This window comes from Triticum urartu, chromosome 7A, assembly GCF_056163025.1.
Source record: "Triticum urartu cultivar PI428250 chromosome 7A, HENAU_Tu73, whole genome shotgun sequence".
In the NCBI taxonomy this organism is placed as follows: domain Eukaryota; kingdom Viridiplantae; phylum Streptophyta; class Magnoliopsida; order Poales; family Poaceae; genus Triticum; species Triticum urartu.
Window position 1 is genome coordinate 4,663,694 of NC_141879.1, and position 19,914 is coordinate 4,683,607.

At 43.8% G+C, this 19,914-nt stretch overlaps 1 protein-coding gene and 1 pseudogene across 1 annotated transcript; one reads left to right on the forward strand and one right to left on the reverse strand.

The window, feature by feature from the left end:
• Nucleotides 1-6,930: 6,930 nt before the first annotated feature.
• On the reverse strand, nucleotides 6,931-10,660 carry LOC125525584 (disease resistance protein PIK5-NP-like). The gene is made up of 2 exons (XM_087535648.1): nucleotides 9,615-10,660; nucleotides 6,931-9,466 (listed from the first exon to the last, which is right to left on the reverse strand). The coding sequence occupies exons 1-2, from the start codon at nucleotides 10,478-10,480 to the stop codon at nucleotides 6,952-6,954; spliced, it is 3,381 nt and encodes a 1,126-aa protein (XP_087391774.1). The 5' UTR covers nucleotides 10,481-10,660; the 3' UTR covers nucleotides 6,931-6,951.
• Nucleotides 10,661-11,855: 1,195 nt separating this feature from the next.
• Nucleotides 11,856-15,712, forward strand: LOC125522196 (disease resistance protein Pik-2-like; annotated as a pseudogene).
• Nucleotides 15,713-19,914: the final 4,202 nt, after the last annotated feature.

Sequence of the window (19,914 nt, forward strand, 5' to 3'; positions counted from 1 at the left end):
CCGAGGAGATCCTGCCCCCCTGCCAGCAGTGCCGGATCCCGAGGTTGATCCGCTGGGCAGGTCTACCGCTGTCACGGGAGCTGATCCCGAGGCTGATTTGCTCCCTGGTTCGGGGCACATGAAATATGGCCCTCGTACATCATTTTCTTCATCATTTTCTGATCCGTTTTCTCCTGCAATATCACACAACTCGTGCACAGTGGTTTGGGGGTTAGTCAACATATGATCATCATGGTTTCGTTCCCCTTCATCGAGGCCAGTAAGAGAGGATGGTAGAAGGAGGATTTCTTTACGAAGTAAAGCACCGGCGTTAGGGTGTAGATCAGCGAAAGGAAACTTGTTCTCATTGAACACAACATCACGAGAAATGTAGACACGGCCTGTAGAAATGTCTAGGCACTTAACCCCCTTGTGTTGTGCACTATACCCAAGGAAAACACACTGTTTAGATCAGAACATGAGTTTGCGAGGGTTGTAGCGACGGAGATTGGGCCAGCATGCACACCCAAAGACACGTAGAGATGTGTAGTTGGGCTTGACATGAAGAAGCCGTTCTGTGGGAGTTTCATTGTTTATGACACGGCTTGGGAGCATATTGATGATATGAACGGCAGTGAGAAACGCTTCATCCCAAAATTTTAGTGGCATGGAAGCACCTGCTAGGAGTGCGAGGCCAACTTCAACTATATGCCTATGCTTACGTTCGGCAGAACCGTTTTGTTGGTGAGCATGAGGGCATGACACATGGTGTGAAATGCCAAGTGTTTGGAAAAAGGAATTTAATTTCTCGTATTCCCCTCTCCAGTCAGATTGAACAACAATGATCTTGCTATCAAACTTACGTTCCACAAGTGCTTGGAAATTTTTGAACACTTGAAAAACTTCGGATCTTTTCTTGAGAAGATAGATCCAGGAGAATTTGCTGTAGTCATCAATAAAACTGACATAGTATGTGTGTCTACCAACAGAACTAGGAGCAGGGCCCCAAACATCAGAAAAAATTAATTGCAATGGTTGAGTAGAGACATTTGTAGAAATAGGATATGGTAATTGATGACTTTTTTCTCTTTGGCAAGAATCACAAATAGTTTCAATATTTCGCTCACCAACAAACGGGAGCTTATTTTTCCTAAGCAAACGTTCAACAAGAGGAAAAGAAGCATGGCCTAAACGATCGTGCCAACGTGTTGATGAGAGTTTGACAACACCATAGGCTTGTTTATTGGATCTCCTAAGCTTCGGAATCAACAGGTAAAGCCCTCGAATGCATCTACCTCGATATAGTACCTTCTTCGTGGCCTGATCGTTTATCAAAAAGAAAAAAAATGGAATTCAATAAAGACATGACATTATTGTCAATGGTAATGCGATGAACGGACAAGAGATTTTTGTTGGCACTAGGAACATGCAAGATTTTCCGAAGATGAATTTTACGAGAAGGGGTACGTATAACCGAGTGACCAATGTAACGTATGCTCATACCTGCACCACTGGCGGTGTCAATCTGATCTTTCCCGTGATACTTCTCACGGAGGGTCACCTTCTCCAGCTCACCCGTGAGGTGATTGGTCGTGCCATTGTCAAGGTACCAGTTGGTTTCAACGCCATAGGATCCTTCAGCGGCAGCGGCAACCTTGTCATCATCTTCAGAGGAGGCATCGTCTTCATCGAAATGATACCAGCAATCTTTGGCGGTGTGGCCTGGCTTCCCGCAGATTTGGCATCGAACGGCATCAGGACGTGAACGACCCGAGCCGCCGCGGCGACCCCTGTTGTTGGTGGAGATGGGGCGACCGCCGCGAGAGCCGCCGTTGTTGGTGTTGCCGCTGCTGTGCTTGCCCTTGGCGCGAGGAGGACTGCGGTGACGTGAGGACTGCACATCCATGTTTCCTAAATTTAAGTATATATTAATTTTCTCACCCGTTGCAACGCACCGGCATATATGCTAGTACTGAATGAAGGACCATGGTATTATGGTAAAAGTTCTCTGAAATTCAGCCACGGCAAAGTCGACCGGGACCAAATTCAGATACGTCAACAACATGCATTCTTACATGGTGACCCTTGTTACGGCGGAAAAGCTCACCAAATTGACATGCTTTTAAAACAAATGCACATACTAGAAGCAATAGTACAGGGAGGAGAAACTTGTTGGGAGAACTTCATCATATTCAGGAAACAGAGTCCATAGCCCTCATTCTTCAGAAACTGATAACACAGGCTCCTTATAGTCTAAACTAGAGCAACTAGTCCAATAACCATCAAATGTCTAATATCTCCTGTAAACTTCAGAAATTGAACAAGACAAATCATTGAAAGAAACAGAAAACAACCTTAATGTTGAATGTGCACTTTACAAATATTTGGACATAGAGTGCAAAAGGATTAAGTGGTCCACAGTTTCTGAGGCACTACAAAAAATAGATTTGTGTCTACTTCTACCAGTGGAAAATTATACTATACAGCTCAATTAAAGTCGGTCTCTGTTCTAAGGTACGGTTCATTCAGACATGGACTTTGTTCTATGCAAAGATATACAGATTGAGCAAGTGTCATCGATGTACTATGTCACCCTTATCCAGAGCTCAAGTAAGTGTTGCGTCTGTGGCTAGTATATGATCCAGAGCTCAAGTGGGGTTGATGCGGCTTAGTCTGTAAGTGTTGGGTCTGTGGCTAGTTAAGTTTCCTGATGCAGTAGATTCGGCTTCGTAGATCGAGTATCTAATATCACACAGTCTAGTGTGTATTCTCCTTGCTAACGTAAAGAAAGTTATCAGCCGCCATTAAAGTGACGTGAGAAGGCAGCATCTCCACCCGTGCTCTGGTCGGGAGGAGGAAGACAGTCTAGTGCGACACCTGAAACCTCAAGCTACAGGCAAGTATTCAGAGTCCAGAAAGCAGAGTAAAAGCAGAGGAAGCCACAGGCAAGTGTTCAGGGTTCAGAAAGCAGAGCAAAGAAGAGGAAGCCCACTTACAGTATGTATCTATATACGCATCAGTTCTGATTCTCCATATTTGTCCACTGCTTTCCGCCTTCACAAAGCCTGCTGATAACGCACCGAGTCGAGTCAGCAACCTGACGAAGATGATGTTTGTAATCCAGGCCCTGAGCTTGAAATACAGGCAAAATTAACAGCGTCATCATCAAGGGATCTCCAGCAGGTCACGGTCGACATTCCTGTTGTGGATTGTACAGATCCTGATCCTGAATACATAAATTAAGAAAACAAGCACATTCTGTTTGGCTTAACATGCTTTCTGCCCGTGCCTCCTCGGGAAGTCTGAATTTTTCCTGCTAAAAGATTCCTTCTGTCTGATGATTGTTCAGATTTGGTTCACCAATCTGAGCCTTTTGTTTGGCAGGCCGCGTGTCCTTGGTGAAAACATGTTTAGTATTTGGATTCTGCAGCGCATGTTGTAAATGTTGTTGCAGAGGCTGACCCTTGTTCTCGGGATAAACAAGAGGATGATCCCAGTTGTCAAAGATGCAGCTGCATTGGCTATGTCAGATCTTGCCACTTCCATTGTTACGGAATTTACTTCACTCGCTGGAATTATGGCACGCCATTATGCTTCAAGGGACGGTCTTCCAGAAGAGGTACATTTGTTGCCAACTCTTAAGAGGGAAAGTTAAGCCGGTCCTCAACTTTGACTGAGCAAATTTTCATGTCAAAGATTGCAGAAGCACTGTTTGAGATAACACTTCCAAGGTTCTCTGGCGATGTTTTCCCAAAAACAGATGCTGGCATAGTCCTTGCAGTTGCTGATAGGTACTTCTCTCACATATATTGCCATTGTTAATCGGAAGCTAAATTGAATACACAAAATGTTGATAAAGTCTGGAGGACCTTGATTCTGATAATGACCTTTTTACTTACACAGATTGGACAGCTTAGTGGGTCTGTTTGGAGCTGGATGTCAGCCAAGTTCTTCGAACGATCCATTTGGACTGAGAAGGATCTCTTATGGACTGGTAAGGGAAGTTGAAACTGAAAATATCATTACATGTAAACTATTCTCATATATATTTTATATAGGTCCAAATATTGGTTGAGAACAAGAAGAACTTTGATCTCATGAAGGCCTTGACCTTGGTGGTAGAGGTGCAGCCTATCAGAATAGACAGTGACGTCATAAATGAGGTCGGTATATATTTCATATTCATCACCATGCAGTATGTTCATGAATAAATGGTTTATGAGAACTCTGATCAAATTATTCTTAGGTAGTACAATTTGTAACACGGAGACTGGAACAACTTTTGGTAAGTATCTTCTTGACCTGTCATAACAATAGAGTTGCACATAAGGCTATTCTTCTCCAAGATTCTTGTACTTTATCCTCTTAGAATGTACTGAGGATAGACATATAAACATTGTTATAAAACCTGTATGTGAGTAAAATTCCATGTCTTTTTTAACTGACTCGTTGTTTCCTCATTTTGTATCAGGTGGATGAAGGAATTAACTATGAAATAGTCCGGTCAGTGCTTATGGAGCGTGCAAACTGCCCTTATCTAGCATCACAAACGGCAGTTGAAGTAAGAAATCATACAGTGCTAAACTTTAAGATCATTTTTTTAATGCTCCGTGGATTAGAAGCTACATTAATTTCAAAGGCTGTATTTGTAACCTGGAACTCCATATTATGTGGTGTAAAATATCCGCGTTACGTTTTATGTGCTTACTAACTTGCTGGAATTTATTGAAGCATCCTAAGTTTTTGGGTGATGGTTTTGGTATGTGGACACTTGCAGATGGAAGCTTTTTCAAGAACTGAAGATTTTCCAAAAATTGTCGAGGCGTATTCAAGGCCAGTTCGGATTATACGTGGGAAGCAAATTGAGTCTGCTTGGGAGGTACGAGCTGCTTTTACGTAGACATGTACCAACACAATTCTTTATAGTAACATACTCAAAGTGCAGCTTGAGTCATGAACTAAGCTTGCTGATGCAATATGCAGGTTGACGCAAGCGCATTCGAGATAGAAGAAGAAAAGGCCTTGTGGAGCGCCTACTTAGAGGCTGCCGATAAGATCCATCCTGGTACACAAGTCTACTATTTCTCAAAGCGACAGGTTTCAGATCTGCAGTTCATGCTGCTCACCTGTACTCTATTCTGTTCACTGCCATTGCAGGAGTCGACGTCAAAACCTTCGCCTAGGCCTCCTTGCTTCTGATACAACCCCTGGAGGATTTCTTCAACAATGTTTTTGTCATGGCGGTGAGCACAAATCTATGTGTTTTAAGATGTACCACGATTCATTTCATTTTACCACTTGACAGTGTACATATGCACATATCTATAGCTTTGCTAATTAAACTTGTATGGTGATGGCCCATGGGACAGGAAAACGAGAGGATCCGCAACAATCGGCTGGCGCTGCTGCAAAAGGTTGCGAGTTTGACCAAGGGGATCGCCGACCTCTCGGTTTTACCAGGGTTTTAGTCAGCCTTGGAGCGAGCAGGCGGTCGAGTTAGAGGGTACGTCCCATTTTTGAGCTGGTGTCCTCAAGTTGGAGCCATTTTTTTTACATTTGTTACTGGTCATTCATCTGGGGAAAAAATTACTGGGTGAAGAATGAGAATGAGAATGTAACAACAGGTCCTTTCATAGCAGTTGGTTCAGTTCCCAGGGTTTCTGTATTAGTATGTTGTTTATGCTAGTTGATTAAATGCATTTTCTTCTTCTGTGTTGTGTTGCTGATATTATTTGGGATCCTCTTTGATTGGAGGATGGTGACCCAGGAAAAATTTATTTGGCATTCATTTAGATATTACCAATTTCAAGCAGATCAGGCAGGCGCTCCCTGATCTTGAGATTTATTTGTCTGTATAATTTTTGTTTGAAGAAGGTTGAAACATTTGAAGCTAGCCTTCCTTTTGTCTGTTGGTTCCTTCCTGATCATTTTGGTCAATCTTTTGGTAAAAGATACTACCAGTTAGCTTTTGCCGGGTTGTTGTAGTATATAATCCGGTTTAGTAGCGTACGTAATTGTTTTAGTAAGGGCCTTCCCATTACAATGGAAGAAGAGAAATCCTAAAATGAAATGTTGCTTCCTTCTTCTGGCTTTTACCCGTGTATGATATGGTTGCATGTAGTATAAAAAGTGTAAGATTCTTAACATTTCTGTTGGACCTGCCTACAGATGATCGATGTTAGTATGTGGAGTTGTTAACTTAAAGTAGTAACGGAGCAGAAAAAAATAAAGAGATATGTATAATATGTAGACGGATATACTCGTAATCTAATTAATTCCAACTGCTTACTCTTATCAATCAGTACATACACCCCCCCCCCCCCCCAGCTACTTGGTGATCTAAACGATCTTATATTACTGTGTACCTGTGAAACACTATATAATATAATTTCTGCTTGAGCGTTAGCTCGATCACAAACAAACAAGAAAACTCGTCACTTTTATTATTATTACATAATAAGAAGAGAGTTTTGATAACAATTAAGTGCATGATAAAAGCTACTCTAGTAGATACGAGGAGCAAATTGTTGGGCTCCCTTCAAAGCGATTCCTTACTATTAAATAAATTACATGACAATACCAAGCCCTAATTCAAAGTGTTCCACCACTTGCACGGTGCAAGGCAGACGCACCTTTGAAGTGCCATACAGATACAGGTGCCTTTGAAGGGCCAACTCAACTTGGAAGCCTTGGTTGCATATGACAATGGAAATTAAGCAACAGCTAGCTAGCATCAGATGGAGAAAGCCTGAAGAAGAAGAGCCATGCGTAGATATATAGTTGAAGATGGTTGCAGATAGATTTGAGGCAGTCATTAATTACGATGATGAAATAACCAACCAACCAACCTGCAAATTAGGACGACTGTACAAGTAAGTGCATTAGTTAGCTATATATAGTGGCGGTAATAAATAAAACAACGAAAGAGCCAAGAGTATGTATTACCTCGGCAATACTCGTCAAGAAACCCAATCACCCTTCTTCCTCTTCGTGGATCTCCTCCTCCTCGATCTCGCCGGCCGTCCCACTGTCGGAAACCTTTCCGCTCTCGTTCGCTGGAAAAGTCTCTTCCTCCTCCCCCTGGATCTCGCCCCTCCCACCATTTGGAGTGTCATTGATCTCGCTTGTCCCACTGCTAGAAGACTGTGCGCTCTCCTTGTTCGCTGGAAAGTCCTCATCTTTGCGGCCAGAGACACGAAAGCAGATCTCTCTGGGATGCTCCTGGGCTTCTTTCCTCACGACGTCAATCATGGCGCTGATGCACGGGCTGCTCTCTGCTGCTCCTCCATACCATTCCAAGTTGCATTTAAATTCTACCCACAGGAGGCGCCGGAGGTGCTTGATACCCAGCTGAGGGTCTCCTTTATTTGCAGCTGGTGGTGGGCCACCGTAGAACTGGAACTCCAAGTAGAGATATCCCAGCATCGGCATCGCTCCTTCCTGGAAGGTGACAACCCGTGGAACGCGGCAGTCAACAACCAGTTCCCCGAGCCTCGGGAACCCTTCACCGCTGATGGCCATGGGCTCTCTTGGGACGACCTCCAACCTTAGCTTCAGATCGTACAGGTCGGGCATCTCCCGCAAAATCAGGAGATCCTTCTCCTCTAGCTTGCAGATCCTGATATCCAAGGAGTCAAGGTCGTGGAAGTGATCCTTGATCCACCGTGGAATTCCCATGTGTTTTCTGCCAACGATTAGGCTGCCGCTATCAGTGGCCCGATTAACCAGCTGAACGAACAAGATCTCCCCGGCTAACTCAGACACAAGATCACTCTTCTTCCAGGCTTGGCGGACGCACTCGGGCACTCCCTCCAGTTTCGAGAGCTGACTAGCTTCCCAAGGCAGTGCAGAGATGGTATAGTCTAACTCCAAAATCTCCAGCTTCTTCAGCTCCCCCATTTCCCTTGGTATCTTCGCCACCCCTGTAGCATTCAAGAGCAGCCGCTTCAAATTCTGCAGTTTCCACATCTCACGAGGCAGCTGTGTGAGCCCGTTGCAACTCAGGTCCAGGGTCTCTAAATGATGCAGGTCCCCAATTTCACTGCCTAGCCTTGTGATGCTTGCCCAGCCCACCTCCAGTGCTTTCAAATGCTGCAACTTCCCAATCTCCGGAGGCAGCTCTTTGAGCTCGGTGTGATGCAAGATCAGATTCTCCAAATTCTGGAGGTTCCCGATCTCACGTGACAGCTCCGTCAGCTTCGTCCAGCTCAGGTCCAGAGTCTCTAATTGTCGCAGATCCCCTATCTCCCTGGGCAGCTCTGCCAGCTTTTGGTTCTGACTCACGACAAGAGTCTTCAATTGTTGTAGGTCCCTAATCTCACTGGGTAACTCTGTGATCGATGTGAATCTTACCTGCAAAGTCTCCAGATGTTGTAGCCTTGCTATTTCTGTTGGTATCTCACTGATTCCTGTCCCTTCTAGGCCGAATAGGTGCCTCACAGAGAGCAATCCACATATATCCTTCACATGCTGATTTCCAAGGGCCTCGAAATCTAGAGACATCCAAGGAGACTGTACGAATTCAAAATAATGATGATGATATTGAAGATCCAACACTCGCACACGGTCCAACTTCTCAAAAGGGACATATCTCTTAGCACCTTCAAAAACAACAAGAGATCGAATCTGGGACCAATCTAGTTCCAACAAGGTATCCACCACCTCCACCGCACCGTCATCAACTAGATAATCGTCGATACATACCCGATGGATGCGACATGCATATGGCAATGTGATGTCGGAGCTGCAAGTAATGAAATTATCTTCACGCGATTTCCATCTAAGGAAATTTCGCATCATCGGGTTCATTTGGTAGTCACCATCACCACCCCGCAGCATCAACCCCCTGTTGCCAAGCTCTTCAAGATAATCTTTTGCTACATCAACTTTATAAGTAAATCCTTCAGCGACCCATCGCGTGACCAAATCTTTCTTTTGAAAATAGTAATTCTCAGGGTATATACTGCAGTACAACAAGCAGGTCTTCAACATATGGTGAGGAAGATCGGTGTAGCAAAGCTGCAAACTCTCTACCAACGGTTCAAACCCTGGAGTGTTCTGAATTCCGCTTTGCTTAAGCTGCTTCTCAATCATATCTTGCACATCACATGCCTTTACATGTACCCCTAGTTGTTCCTGTTGTTCCTGGATCATTGCCATTGCAGAAAACAGGCAAATTAGTGCTAACGGAACACCACCACACATGCGCACAATAGGATGGTGCTGGTCAAAACCTTCTCCAACCATGCCAGGCTTCATCCGAGCGGTGAAATCTTTCACAAGAGGTCCGTACAACCATCTTTCCTTAACAGAAAACCATATAGGATTCATTCTGATGTAGAGCTTGCTATTATCCAAATCATCTCCTGGTAGAGAAGCAATACAAGTTGTGATGACGATTCTATTACCAAGATCATTTTGTGGAAAAGACTTGCTGATGATGTCCCATTCTTCACAATGCCATATGTCATCAATTATTACCAGGTACCTAGGCAAGTTGATTGCACGTACAATTAAGATAGTTAGTATAGACAGCTTGACCAAGTTTAGTTAGTAGACAATATAAATTTAGCTAGCACTGCACATCTCAGAAGACATTACTTAAATCGAGGGTTTTTTTTTATAAACTTGCGCACCTTTTGTTCTCTAGGAAATTGGATATGGTGTGGATGAGATCTTCCTGTGTCCTTGCTTGGGTGCCAGCAAGTGGTTCAGCTCCTACTTGTTGGAGAATACTTGTGAGGACCTCCTTCATGTTGGGACTTGGAGTGACGGACACAAAAGCCCGTGACTGGAACTTACTTTTAATCTCCTCATCCTCGTACACAAGGTGGGCAAGGGTTGTTTTCCCCACACCAGCCATTCCAACAATGGATGCCATTTTTAGCTGCGGCGGCACCGTTGTGGTCTCTTCTTCTCCTTCTTCTTCTCCTCCTCCTCCTGCCAGGAATGTGATGAGATCATCCCTCCATATGTCCATACCAACCATCTCCGCCGCATCCTTGTGGACGAATGGAGCTTGAGGAGGAGGCGGTTTGCTGGGAGGGCTGGATTTGGAGTTTCTTCTTGAAAATAAGCTGGAGATGGGTTCAGCACACTTGTTCTTCTTCCACTTCCACTTGCTGCGGCACCGGCCCGACACGTCATCTACCCTCTTCTTCAGATCTTGGAAAGGGCAGCTGGCTTCGATCTTGCTTTGGATAATCAAGTGCTTGTTTCTGCGGCTGGGCTTCATAGTTTGGATGAATTCGTCGATGGCGTCGTGCATATCATCGGCGAGATCCAGCGCTTCCTTCTTCAAGACCTTGGATTCCGAATCAAGAATCTCCTTGTCCCATATCGCCCAAAGGATGGAGTGCACAGACTTGAGCTTGGATTTGATGAACGTGACGTCCTTGCGCGTCCGCCGCCGAAGCTTGTAGCCGCTGCCCAGCAAAGCACCCAGCTTGGCTACGACGGGTCCCAAGGCCCCCGTGGCTGCTGTCACGGGAGCTCTCTCCATTGCTCAGCTAGGCCGTGCAGGCTGTATGCACTGGAGAGCCGGAGCAGGAGCCAGCGGCCATCCTTGCGAATTGTGTCAATCTGGGTGGAATGTGGAGATCAACCTCCAAATGGTTACTTCAGCTGGTTATCATAGCAGAGGTGAGATTAAGTTATGCCTTCTCCTAGCTTGCAGCAAACCCAGATTCCAACAAATAGAAAAATGGTTCTTTGTCTTGATGATTTTTTTTGCGGGTGAAAAGGGAGTTCTCATTACTTAAGGTGGCCTCTAAGCAGAGGCCAGACGTACAACCGACTCAATCCCCGAGTGGAGCCACACGGTGGTCCGGGGGGTCCTACGCCCGTAAGAGGCAAGTTCATGGCTACATTTATTTTCTGAGCGATTACAAAGAGTAAATGAGATCTCCTTTCCAGCGGCAGCCACTATATCTCTAATCTCCTGAATGAGGGTGCGGTGCACCGAACGATCCTCCACATTTGTTGTGATCATCGCCACAGCCTCCGCGCAATCAAGCTCGACCGTGATAGGCAAACCGGTCCTATGCAGAGCCAAGTCGAGGCCCTCCTTGCAAGCCGCGAGCTCCGCACCCAGGGCATTATCGCATGTGCGCAACTCTCTACATGCAGTATAGATGATTTCTCCACGATCATCGCGCAGAATCATTCCTCCTCCGGCCGCTCCCGTCGCCGCAACAAAACTTCCGTCGGTGTTTAGCTTAGTGCAGCCTGGCGGTGGCGCGGTCCATGATCTGTCCTCCTTAGCCACCTTGGGAGGGCGAGTGACAAACGGTGGCAAGGAGACCGTCATCTTCCCCTTGACCATATCAGCATTTGGGTATTGTTGGATACAGAGCAGCGAGGTGATATACCCATGCAAGAACCGACGTGAGGCCTCAGGAGGGGGCGGCTTCTTGTCATGCGTGATCTCATTCTGGACATGCCAGGTTCTCCACATGATCATAAGTACGATCATCCTCGTTGCCTCGTCCAGGGGGTCCAGCAGGGTGAAGAGCCATTCTGGCCCAGTGTTCATGATGTCCTCCACCTTGGGGATGCACCAGTCCATGGCCATGCTGTGCCACAGCTCCTTAGCCAAGGGACACTTGCAAAAGGCGTGGAACATATCCTCCCGTTCCAGTCCACACAAGGGGCATAGGTCAGACACCTCAAGATGACGAGAGAGCTTATTTGCCCAAGTAGCAAGCGAGTTGGTGACGATCCTCCAAGCAAACATGCGTACCTTAGGGGGAGCAGGGCACCCCCATATGATCTTCCAGATGGCGCGATGACCATCCGGTGCCCTGCTCGTGGCGGTGGCCAGTGGACGCTCGCGCTCGTCCATGGCGAACCGGTAGGCGGAGCGGACGGTGACTTGCAAGTTACAACAACGGGGGGCAGATTGTAGCAGTGAAGATCACAGATAAGGAAGATGGAGTTTGTAGTGGGTGCTTCGGAAGCCACCATGAGATCTCTCCTAGGCAAGTTGGGCGGTCTCCTTGCCCAAGAGTACACTCTGATCCGCGGCATCCGCGGCGACATCCAGTACATTAGCGACGAGCTCGCCAGCATGCAGGCCTTTCTTGGCGACCTCGGCTCTGCCCTGGATGACCACGATCGCCGGCTCAAGAACTGGATGAAGCAGATTCGTGACATGGCATACGACATGGAAGACTGCATCGATGACTTTGCTCATCGCCTCCCTCAGGACTCTCTCAACGATGCAAGATGCTCCTTCATCGTGACGATAGTCTACGAGATGTGGACGTTCTGGCCTCGCCGTGACATTGCCTCCAAGATTGCCGAGCTCAAGGTCCGGGCATAGTACATTGCTGAGAGGCGCAGCAGATATGGAGTGAACAACCCAAACCCAAGAACAAGCTCCGGAGCCGGAGCAACCCATGCTGTTACCTATGGCATTGCTGAGCATTTCGTGGCGAGCCGTCAGCTCATCCGCACAGAGAACCCTGTGGGAGTGAAGGTGGACATGAAGAAGCTCGGAGGTTGGCTAGCCAAACATGATAAAGGCTCTCATCGAGCTGTTGTGTCATTGATTGGATTTGGTGGTGTGGGAAAGACCACCATTGCCATGGCACTGTACCAAGATTTCAGGAATGAATTTGACTGCAGGGCATCAGTCACAGTGTCTCAGAACTTTGATGAAGATGAAGTCCTAAGGGATGTTCTTGGGCAAATCAAGCCAGCAGACAGTCAAATCAAGACAAAGGAGGAGGTGCAGGAGGTCAGCAACGCAGGGAAGGTGGAGAAGAAGAGCCTAGTGACAGGTATTAATAGCTCAGTTAAGCGAGTTGTGCCACTGCTCTCTGGTCACAGGCCGCAAAGCAATGATGGCAGCATGCAGAATAAGATAGAAACAATGAATCGTGACCAGCTTATTGAAGAACTCAAAAAGCGCCTGCTTGGAAGGAGGTACCTCAAAATCATTTCTTTTGTTTTTTCTAAATTACTCGTAGTTAGATAGTAATGACTGTGTATATGCATCAAGTGTCTAAATTGTAGTAAAGCTGCGATAAAATTGTGTTGTTTACCACAGACATTTCATTCTTAAGTATGTACAATAGTGAATGAGAAAAGGAATATTTTTCAGAAAATAGAAACCTTATCTAACTAGTGGAGCCTTGATAAATAAACACCAAAATATTAATAGTTAAAGTTGCACAAGGAAGTTTCGTCAAAAAAAAGGTTGCACAAGGAATAATTGTGGAAATTTTATAACTGAACTTCAACTTGTTACCAATAGCAAATTTTATAGCTGAACCTAGTCGAGTATAAATAAAATTATCTATAGAAAACGTAGCAGGTAACATACTAAAATTGGACCTAAAAAGTAGAATCAAAATCATAAAATTATATCCATCCAATTCATAAAAATATGGCAATTTGGACATAGGTTGGGTCGAACTAGTTGAATTTGTGTTGAATCTGAATACGTATAAGGCTCTCTTGGACTATTCGGAGGATTTTTTTCTCAGTGGTATGAACTTAAATAAGCTAAGGATGTTTCTTCTCACTTGTATTTTGTTTCCTGTTTTTTGGCAGGTATCTCCTCTTGATTGATGATATATGGTCTGTACAAACATGGGAGACCATTAGAAATTGGTTGCCACATGATAATAATAAGGATAGTAGAGTAATAGTAACTACAAGATTTCAAGCTGTTGGTGCGGCTTGCTCAGAAAGAGATGGAACTGATTATCTGCATACAGTTAATGCCCTAAGTGATGCCGACTACAGAAGTCTATTTCATCTGGGTGTCTCTGAATCCCCAAGCAGCCAAGAAAGCAAAAGAATGGATAGAAGATCTCAAGCTGTTGGTGATGAGTCCTCTGAAGGAGATGGAACAAATCATCTGCATTCAGCCGATGGCCCAAGTGATGCCAATGCCAAAGGTCCGTTCGATGACCGTGTTTCTGATCCACAGAGAAGCAAAGAAAGGGAGATAGAAGAGGTCCATGAGGAGATATGGAAATATTGTGGGGGGCTGCCTTTGGCCATAGTCACCATGGCTGGCCTTGTGGCTTGCAACCCAACAAGAAACAATGATCATTGGAGTAAAGTTTGCAAGTCATTATTCCCGGAGCAGGTGGCTCCCCTTACATTGGAGGGGGTCACAAGGATACTTGATTATTGCTATAATGATTTGCCAGCAGATCTCAAGACATGCTCATTGTATCTGAGCATATTCCCCAAGGGCTCGAAAATTAGTAAGAAGCGTCTGACCCGGCGATGGATATCAGAATGTTTCGTCACTGAGAAGCAAGGGCTGAGTGCAGAGGAAGTGGCAGAAACATACTTCAATCAGCTTGTAAGCACGAAAATAATACGCCCTGTGGATCACATCAGCAACGGGAAGGTAAAATCCTTTAAAGTTCATGACATGATCCTGGAATATATCGTGTCCAAGTCAAGCGAAGAGAATTTTATTACTGTTGTTGGTGGACATTGGCTGATGCCAACTCCTAGCAACAAAGTCCGTCGACTCTCCATGCAAAGCAGTGGTTCCAAGCATGGGAATTCAACAAAAGGCATGAACTTGTCTCAAGTGCGGTCACTGACAGCATTTGGAAGCCAAAACCGACGACTCCCATTCCATTCATTCAATAATGGAATAATACAAGTGCTTGATCTTGAGGGCTGGAAGGGTTTGACAGATAAGCATATGAATGACATATGTAAAATGCTTGTGCTGAAGTATTTGAGCCTCCGACGAACAGAGGTTTCTGAGATTCCATCAAAGATCGAGAAGCTCCAGTATCTAGAAACTCTTGACATAAGGGAGACAAATGTCGGGGTGCTGCCAAAAGCTTTTGGACAGCTCAAACAGCTCCGTAGCATGCTTGGAGGGAATAAAAACACAAAGAAGGCTTTGAAGTTGCCACATGAGAAGAACAAGGAGCCGATGAAAGCACTTCGGATCTTGTCAGGGATTGAGATCGGTGAGGACTCATCAGCTGTAGCAAGCCTTCATCAGCTGACAGGGCTAAGGAAGCTTGCCATTTACAAGCTCAATATAAGGGAAGGTGGTCAGACCTTCAAACAATTACGCTCCTCCATTGAGTACCTCTGTAGCTGCGGTCTGCAGACATTGGCAATCAATGATGAGAGCTCTAATTTTATCAACTCTCTAGACACCATGACCACTCCTCCAAGATACATCATCGGCCTAGAGTTGCTGGCAAGATGGAAAGGCCCCCAAAGTGGATCAAGGAACTCAATAACCTCTATAAGATGACCCTTTCTGTGACAGTTCTTCGGACTGATACTTTCAAGCTCATCCAGGACCTGCCCAAATTGTTTACGCTCACCTTTACACTCAGCGTAGCCAAGGATGATAGGGACACAGTGGACATTCTTGAGGAAAATAAACAGCTTACCGACAGGGAGATCATTGTTCCACCTGGAGGATTCAAGAGTCTAAAGCTGCTTCGCTTCTTTGCAACTATGGTGCCAAGGCTGAGCTTTGCAGTTAGAGGAAGAGAGGTAATGCCAGCACTGGAGAGGATTGATATGCGGTTTGAAGCCTTTGAAGGGATTTACGGCATTGAGACTCTCAAGAGCCTCCAAGAGGTGCATCTCAGTGTTGGTAATCAAGAAGATGAAATAACCAAGTTCTTGGTACAAGATTTGAAGGACACCCCCAAGTACTTGGATGAAAAGTATGCCAACAAGTGGCCAAAGATAATCACCGAGTGAAGAGACTGGAATATGTCACATTATCTTTTGATTGACCAAAAAATCATCTGGTACGTATTGTATAATTAAGTGGGGGTTGTTTCATCAAGTCTACGTTGCCTTCTCGAGGGTTAAATAAACAGACTGCATTCATTATTGATTCTTGTAATGCATATGTATGTGGCACTGTTGAATCCATCACTGATCTTGTAATTTGTACTTGTATTGTAATGTTACTTCCATTATTGATCTTTTTGAACTTACCTCGTGTTCAGTTATGGTATGTATATCCTACAGTATGTGTTTGATTGAGATTTCTGTACCCTATATTTAACTAAATAGCAGTCACATGGTTCAGTTGGTGTATGGAGGTCTCTTGCCCAAAGTGCTGGAGTTTTAGGAAGGTAGATTGCCTTCAAATGCATGCAGGCAATGTAGAGTTTGTGTTAACCTATTTTACCAGGAACTCTCGCTTTGTACGTGTTTGACTGTCTTAGCAAAGCAAAGAAGAAACCCCGGTTTTGTATATCAATGCTCGAAGGTTTCTTTTTTGCGACCGTACTGTAGCAAACTATGCCATGTTTCGTGTTTGGAAACAGCCAATTTTTGTGTTTGGACATTGGCAACAAAGTCATGTATTTTAACATAGGAATTCTCGAATGCATATAAGTTCAATGCTACCAGTGACAGTTTTTGAAATTTTGGCTGTATACATCCAATGTATAAGGTTTCAGAGAGCTCAGGAGAGTAGATCCTACAGTCATTTATCACATAAATGGATGTTAATCTGAATAACTAACCAGGAGCAGGGGGGAGAGAACAGGGTACCTCATCTCTGCCGACAGAGCAAAAGAATGATGCAAAGTGTCAATATGATCTGCTGCCAAGAAACAGAGTAGTTAGTACCACTGCATGCATATCAGTTCTTACTTCACCTCTTCGAATGTCAGTTTGTCAAGCTTGTCGATGCTTGAGCAGACCATTCTGAACTTGTCAGGAAGCACACCGCAGATCTCCAGCACGACATGAAGCAACTTTCTGTGATTTAGTTTTATCATACGTTCCAATATCTAGCCTATCCAGAAATTCTGTCAGAATTCCATTGGCTCATATACTCCAGCAATGTCAAAGTCACGCTGGTAGAATCCTCGGTATCTTCCCTTTGATGGGTTATCTCTCTCCTGTATAGTTTTGCTATCTGGTACCTCCTCAGTGCACTTATGTTATTCATTGCAAGATACCGGGCAAATGAAAATGGTCAGATCATACCGCAGAGAGCAAAGCTCAACACCCTTCAAAGTTGAAACATCTAGGAATGTATATAATGCAATAAAGGACTGACGGAGTTGCTGAATGGCGCCATACTAACAATTCAACAATTAAACTTGTCTGAATACTCCCTCCGTTCCCAAATAATTGTCTTTCTAGCCATCTCAAATGGACTACAACATACGGATGTATGTAGACATGTTTTAGAGTGTAGGTTCACTCATTTTGCTCCGTATGTAGTCACTTGTTGAAATATCTAGAAAGACAATTATTTAGGAACGGAGGGAGTATATACAGAACCAGCACATGACAAATCAAACAGAATTTGGGATTCTCAGCAAAACCAAACCCTTCCGCTAACATTAGCTAATTATAAAAGGACACTGAAACTGCATGTACCTGAGCAGCAAGGTCAGATACCAGTCTTCACCATATTTGCCCATGAGGGTGCATCAATTTGAACAGCACCATGGATCTCAAATACGCATGTTATTATTGAAAGCGCACGCCGCCTTATGGCCATTTGATCTCCCCCAAAAGTCACGTGTTCCCTAGCAGGAGTAAGGATAAACATTTAGACACAGAATTGACTTGCTATTTGTTCAAGATGCTTCTGAAATCTACGGAATATAAGTAACAAAAAACATGCGCAGTGGTTCATTGATTCATACCTTGGGAACTTTAGGCAATCTCTACATTGGGGAAAACGTGCGCAGTGGCTAATTAACTGCCCCCCATCCCCATAGCTTCCTTCACTTTATCAAACAACAGCGACAGCTTTGTTTTCCCCAATCCGTAACCTCTGCAGCATCAGTAGAGAAGAAGTCACCTTTCGATTTCTCTGATGAGCTGCTGCTGGCTACGAGCTTCTCCGATAGCTCGCCCGGGGGACGCTCAGCTTGCACATCGAGTGCGCCGACCACACGAGGCTTGTGGCCTGCCCCATCCCATCAGAGCCTCCTCCTCCTTCCCCTCGCCGGTTTCAGCGGCAGCGGCGTCCCACTTCCCCAGCAGTCCTGACGGAAGCGAAAAGTCCCGTGCACGGCGGGCATCTGGCGGAGGCGCCTCCAGCAACAAGATTGGAGGACCTCTTGAGGTCCTTGGCTGGCGAGGAGCAGGAGAGCAGCAGGGTGAGTGCGGCGGCGGCGGCGGCGGGGGGAGTTCCGATGGGGGCCAGTCGCTTACACTGCGTGGCACTGCACTAGGCCCAGCAGCGCCTAATCTTCTCTTTTTTTCTTACATTTTTTTTATATTTTTTTGAGTAAATTAAGCAAATATCACCTGTTTTTTAAATAAAATATTCATGTATTTCAAAATTTATTCGTGTATATAAAAAAATCATGTCTATTGGAAAATTTATTTCTGTATAACAAAAACGTTATCATGCCAAAGAGATATATTCTTGTACTTTAAAAACAATGTTTTAGTATGGCCATAAAAAATTCGTGAATATAAAAAACGTATGTATAATTTAAAAAGAGTACTCCATGATTTTCAAAATATATAACATTGTTTGTAAAATGTTTATCATATATTTTTATAAAATTGATTGTATGTGAAAAACTCTCAATGGGTCTTTTAAAATGTCATCGTGTGCTTAGAAAGGATCATCATGTAACTCATAATTCCTTTCCCGCAAAAAGAAAATCATGTAACTCATAATCATGTACTTTATAAATATTCAAGGTGTATTATAAAATACTCATCGTGTATATATAAAAGGTTGACTGTGTATTAAAAATGTTTAACATTTATTTAAAAAATCTTCATGGTGTACTTTAAAAGTGTTCATCATGCATGAAAAATTGTTCGTTGTGCAAGAAAAACTTTGTATTGTGTATTTATGAAGATGTTCATCATGTATTGACAAATACTCATTTTGAAAACAAATATTCATCTTATAATATTATATGTTCTACATGAATTAAAAAAGAGTAATGTGTCATTAAAAGAATTTTCATCTTCTATTTATAAAAAATATCGTGTATTTTAAAAGTTCATCATGTATTTAAAAATACTTATAGTGTATTTGTAAGATGTCCAACGTGTATTAACACGTTCATCACATATTTTGAAACATCATGTATTAAAAAAATGCATTTGTCAAAATGTTTTATATTTTATAAGAAAGAAGCAGGTAAAATGTTCAATTACTTTTATAATAAAAAAATCCCACTATTTGAAATTTAGAAAAGAAATGTTCACTATGAAATAAAATTTTCATGTACTTTTTTTGCGGGTTAATTTTCATGCACTTAAAAACTATAGTATAAAAATGTTTGCATATCTAAATAATTGTTCATATAGCTCTTTGAAAAACATATAGTATAGAAAAGATCAAAAATATCAGAAGACAAAGAAAAAAACAACAGAAAAAAGAGAAAACCAAGATAGCAATATAGATAGAAAAAGTAAAAAATGAGACAGAAGCAGAACAAATGAAAGGAAAAGTTTAATAAAAATGAAACAAACAGTCAGAGGACAAAAATACCAGAGGAAATCAAACTCAAAGAAAACAACATCAATAACAAAAACAAAAATGAAGGTGACGCGATACACGCGTCGAAGCCTGACGCGGTGCATCGTTTTCTCTTTTTTTTTCTTGTTTTGTGATTTGTTCACTGTTTACGTCTTGAATTACTAAAACACATCCTAGGGCTTACAAACACAAGTCTAAGTCATTAATATCCTGGAGTTACAATGCGCAAGCGAAAGTTACCGGCCCAAGCCCCAAGCTTGGTCTCCTCCTTGATTCTTGAAGTAACTAGGTTGATGGGGGAGGTGTGGTGGCGGGGGACATGATTATTTCTCTCTTTCCAAACGTTTCATGAGACAAGCATGATAAAAGAAGCCAAAGCCTTCCTAGCCTTTGCATGCGGGATAACGAGCTTGGGCTCCCACGAGATAACTAGTTGTCCGTGACATGTGAGAGCTCCCCCTTCTCCTTGGTGCAGTGGACGTTAGGAGATAACGACA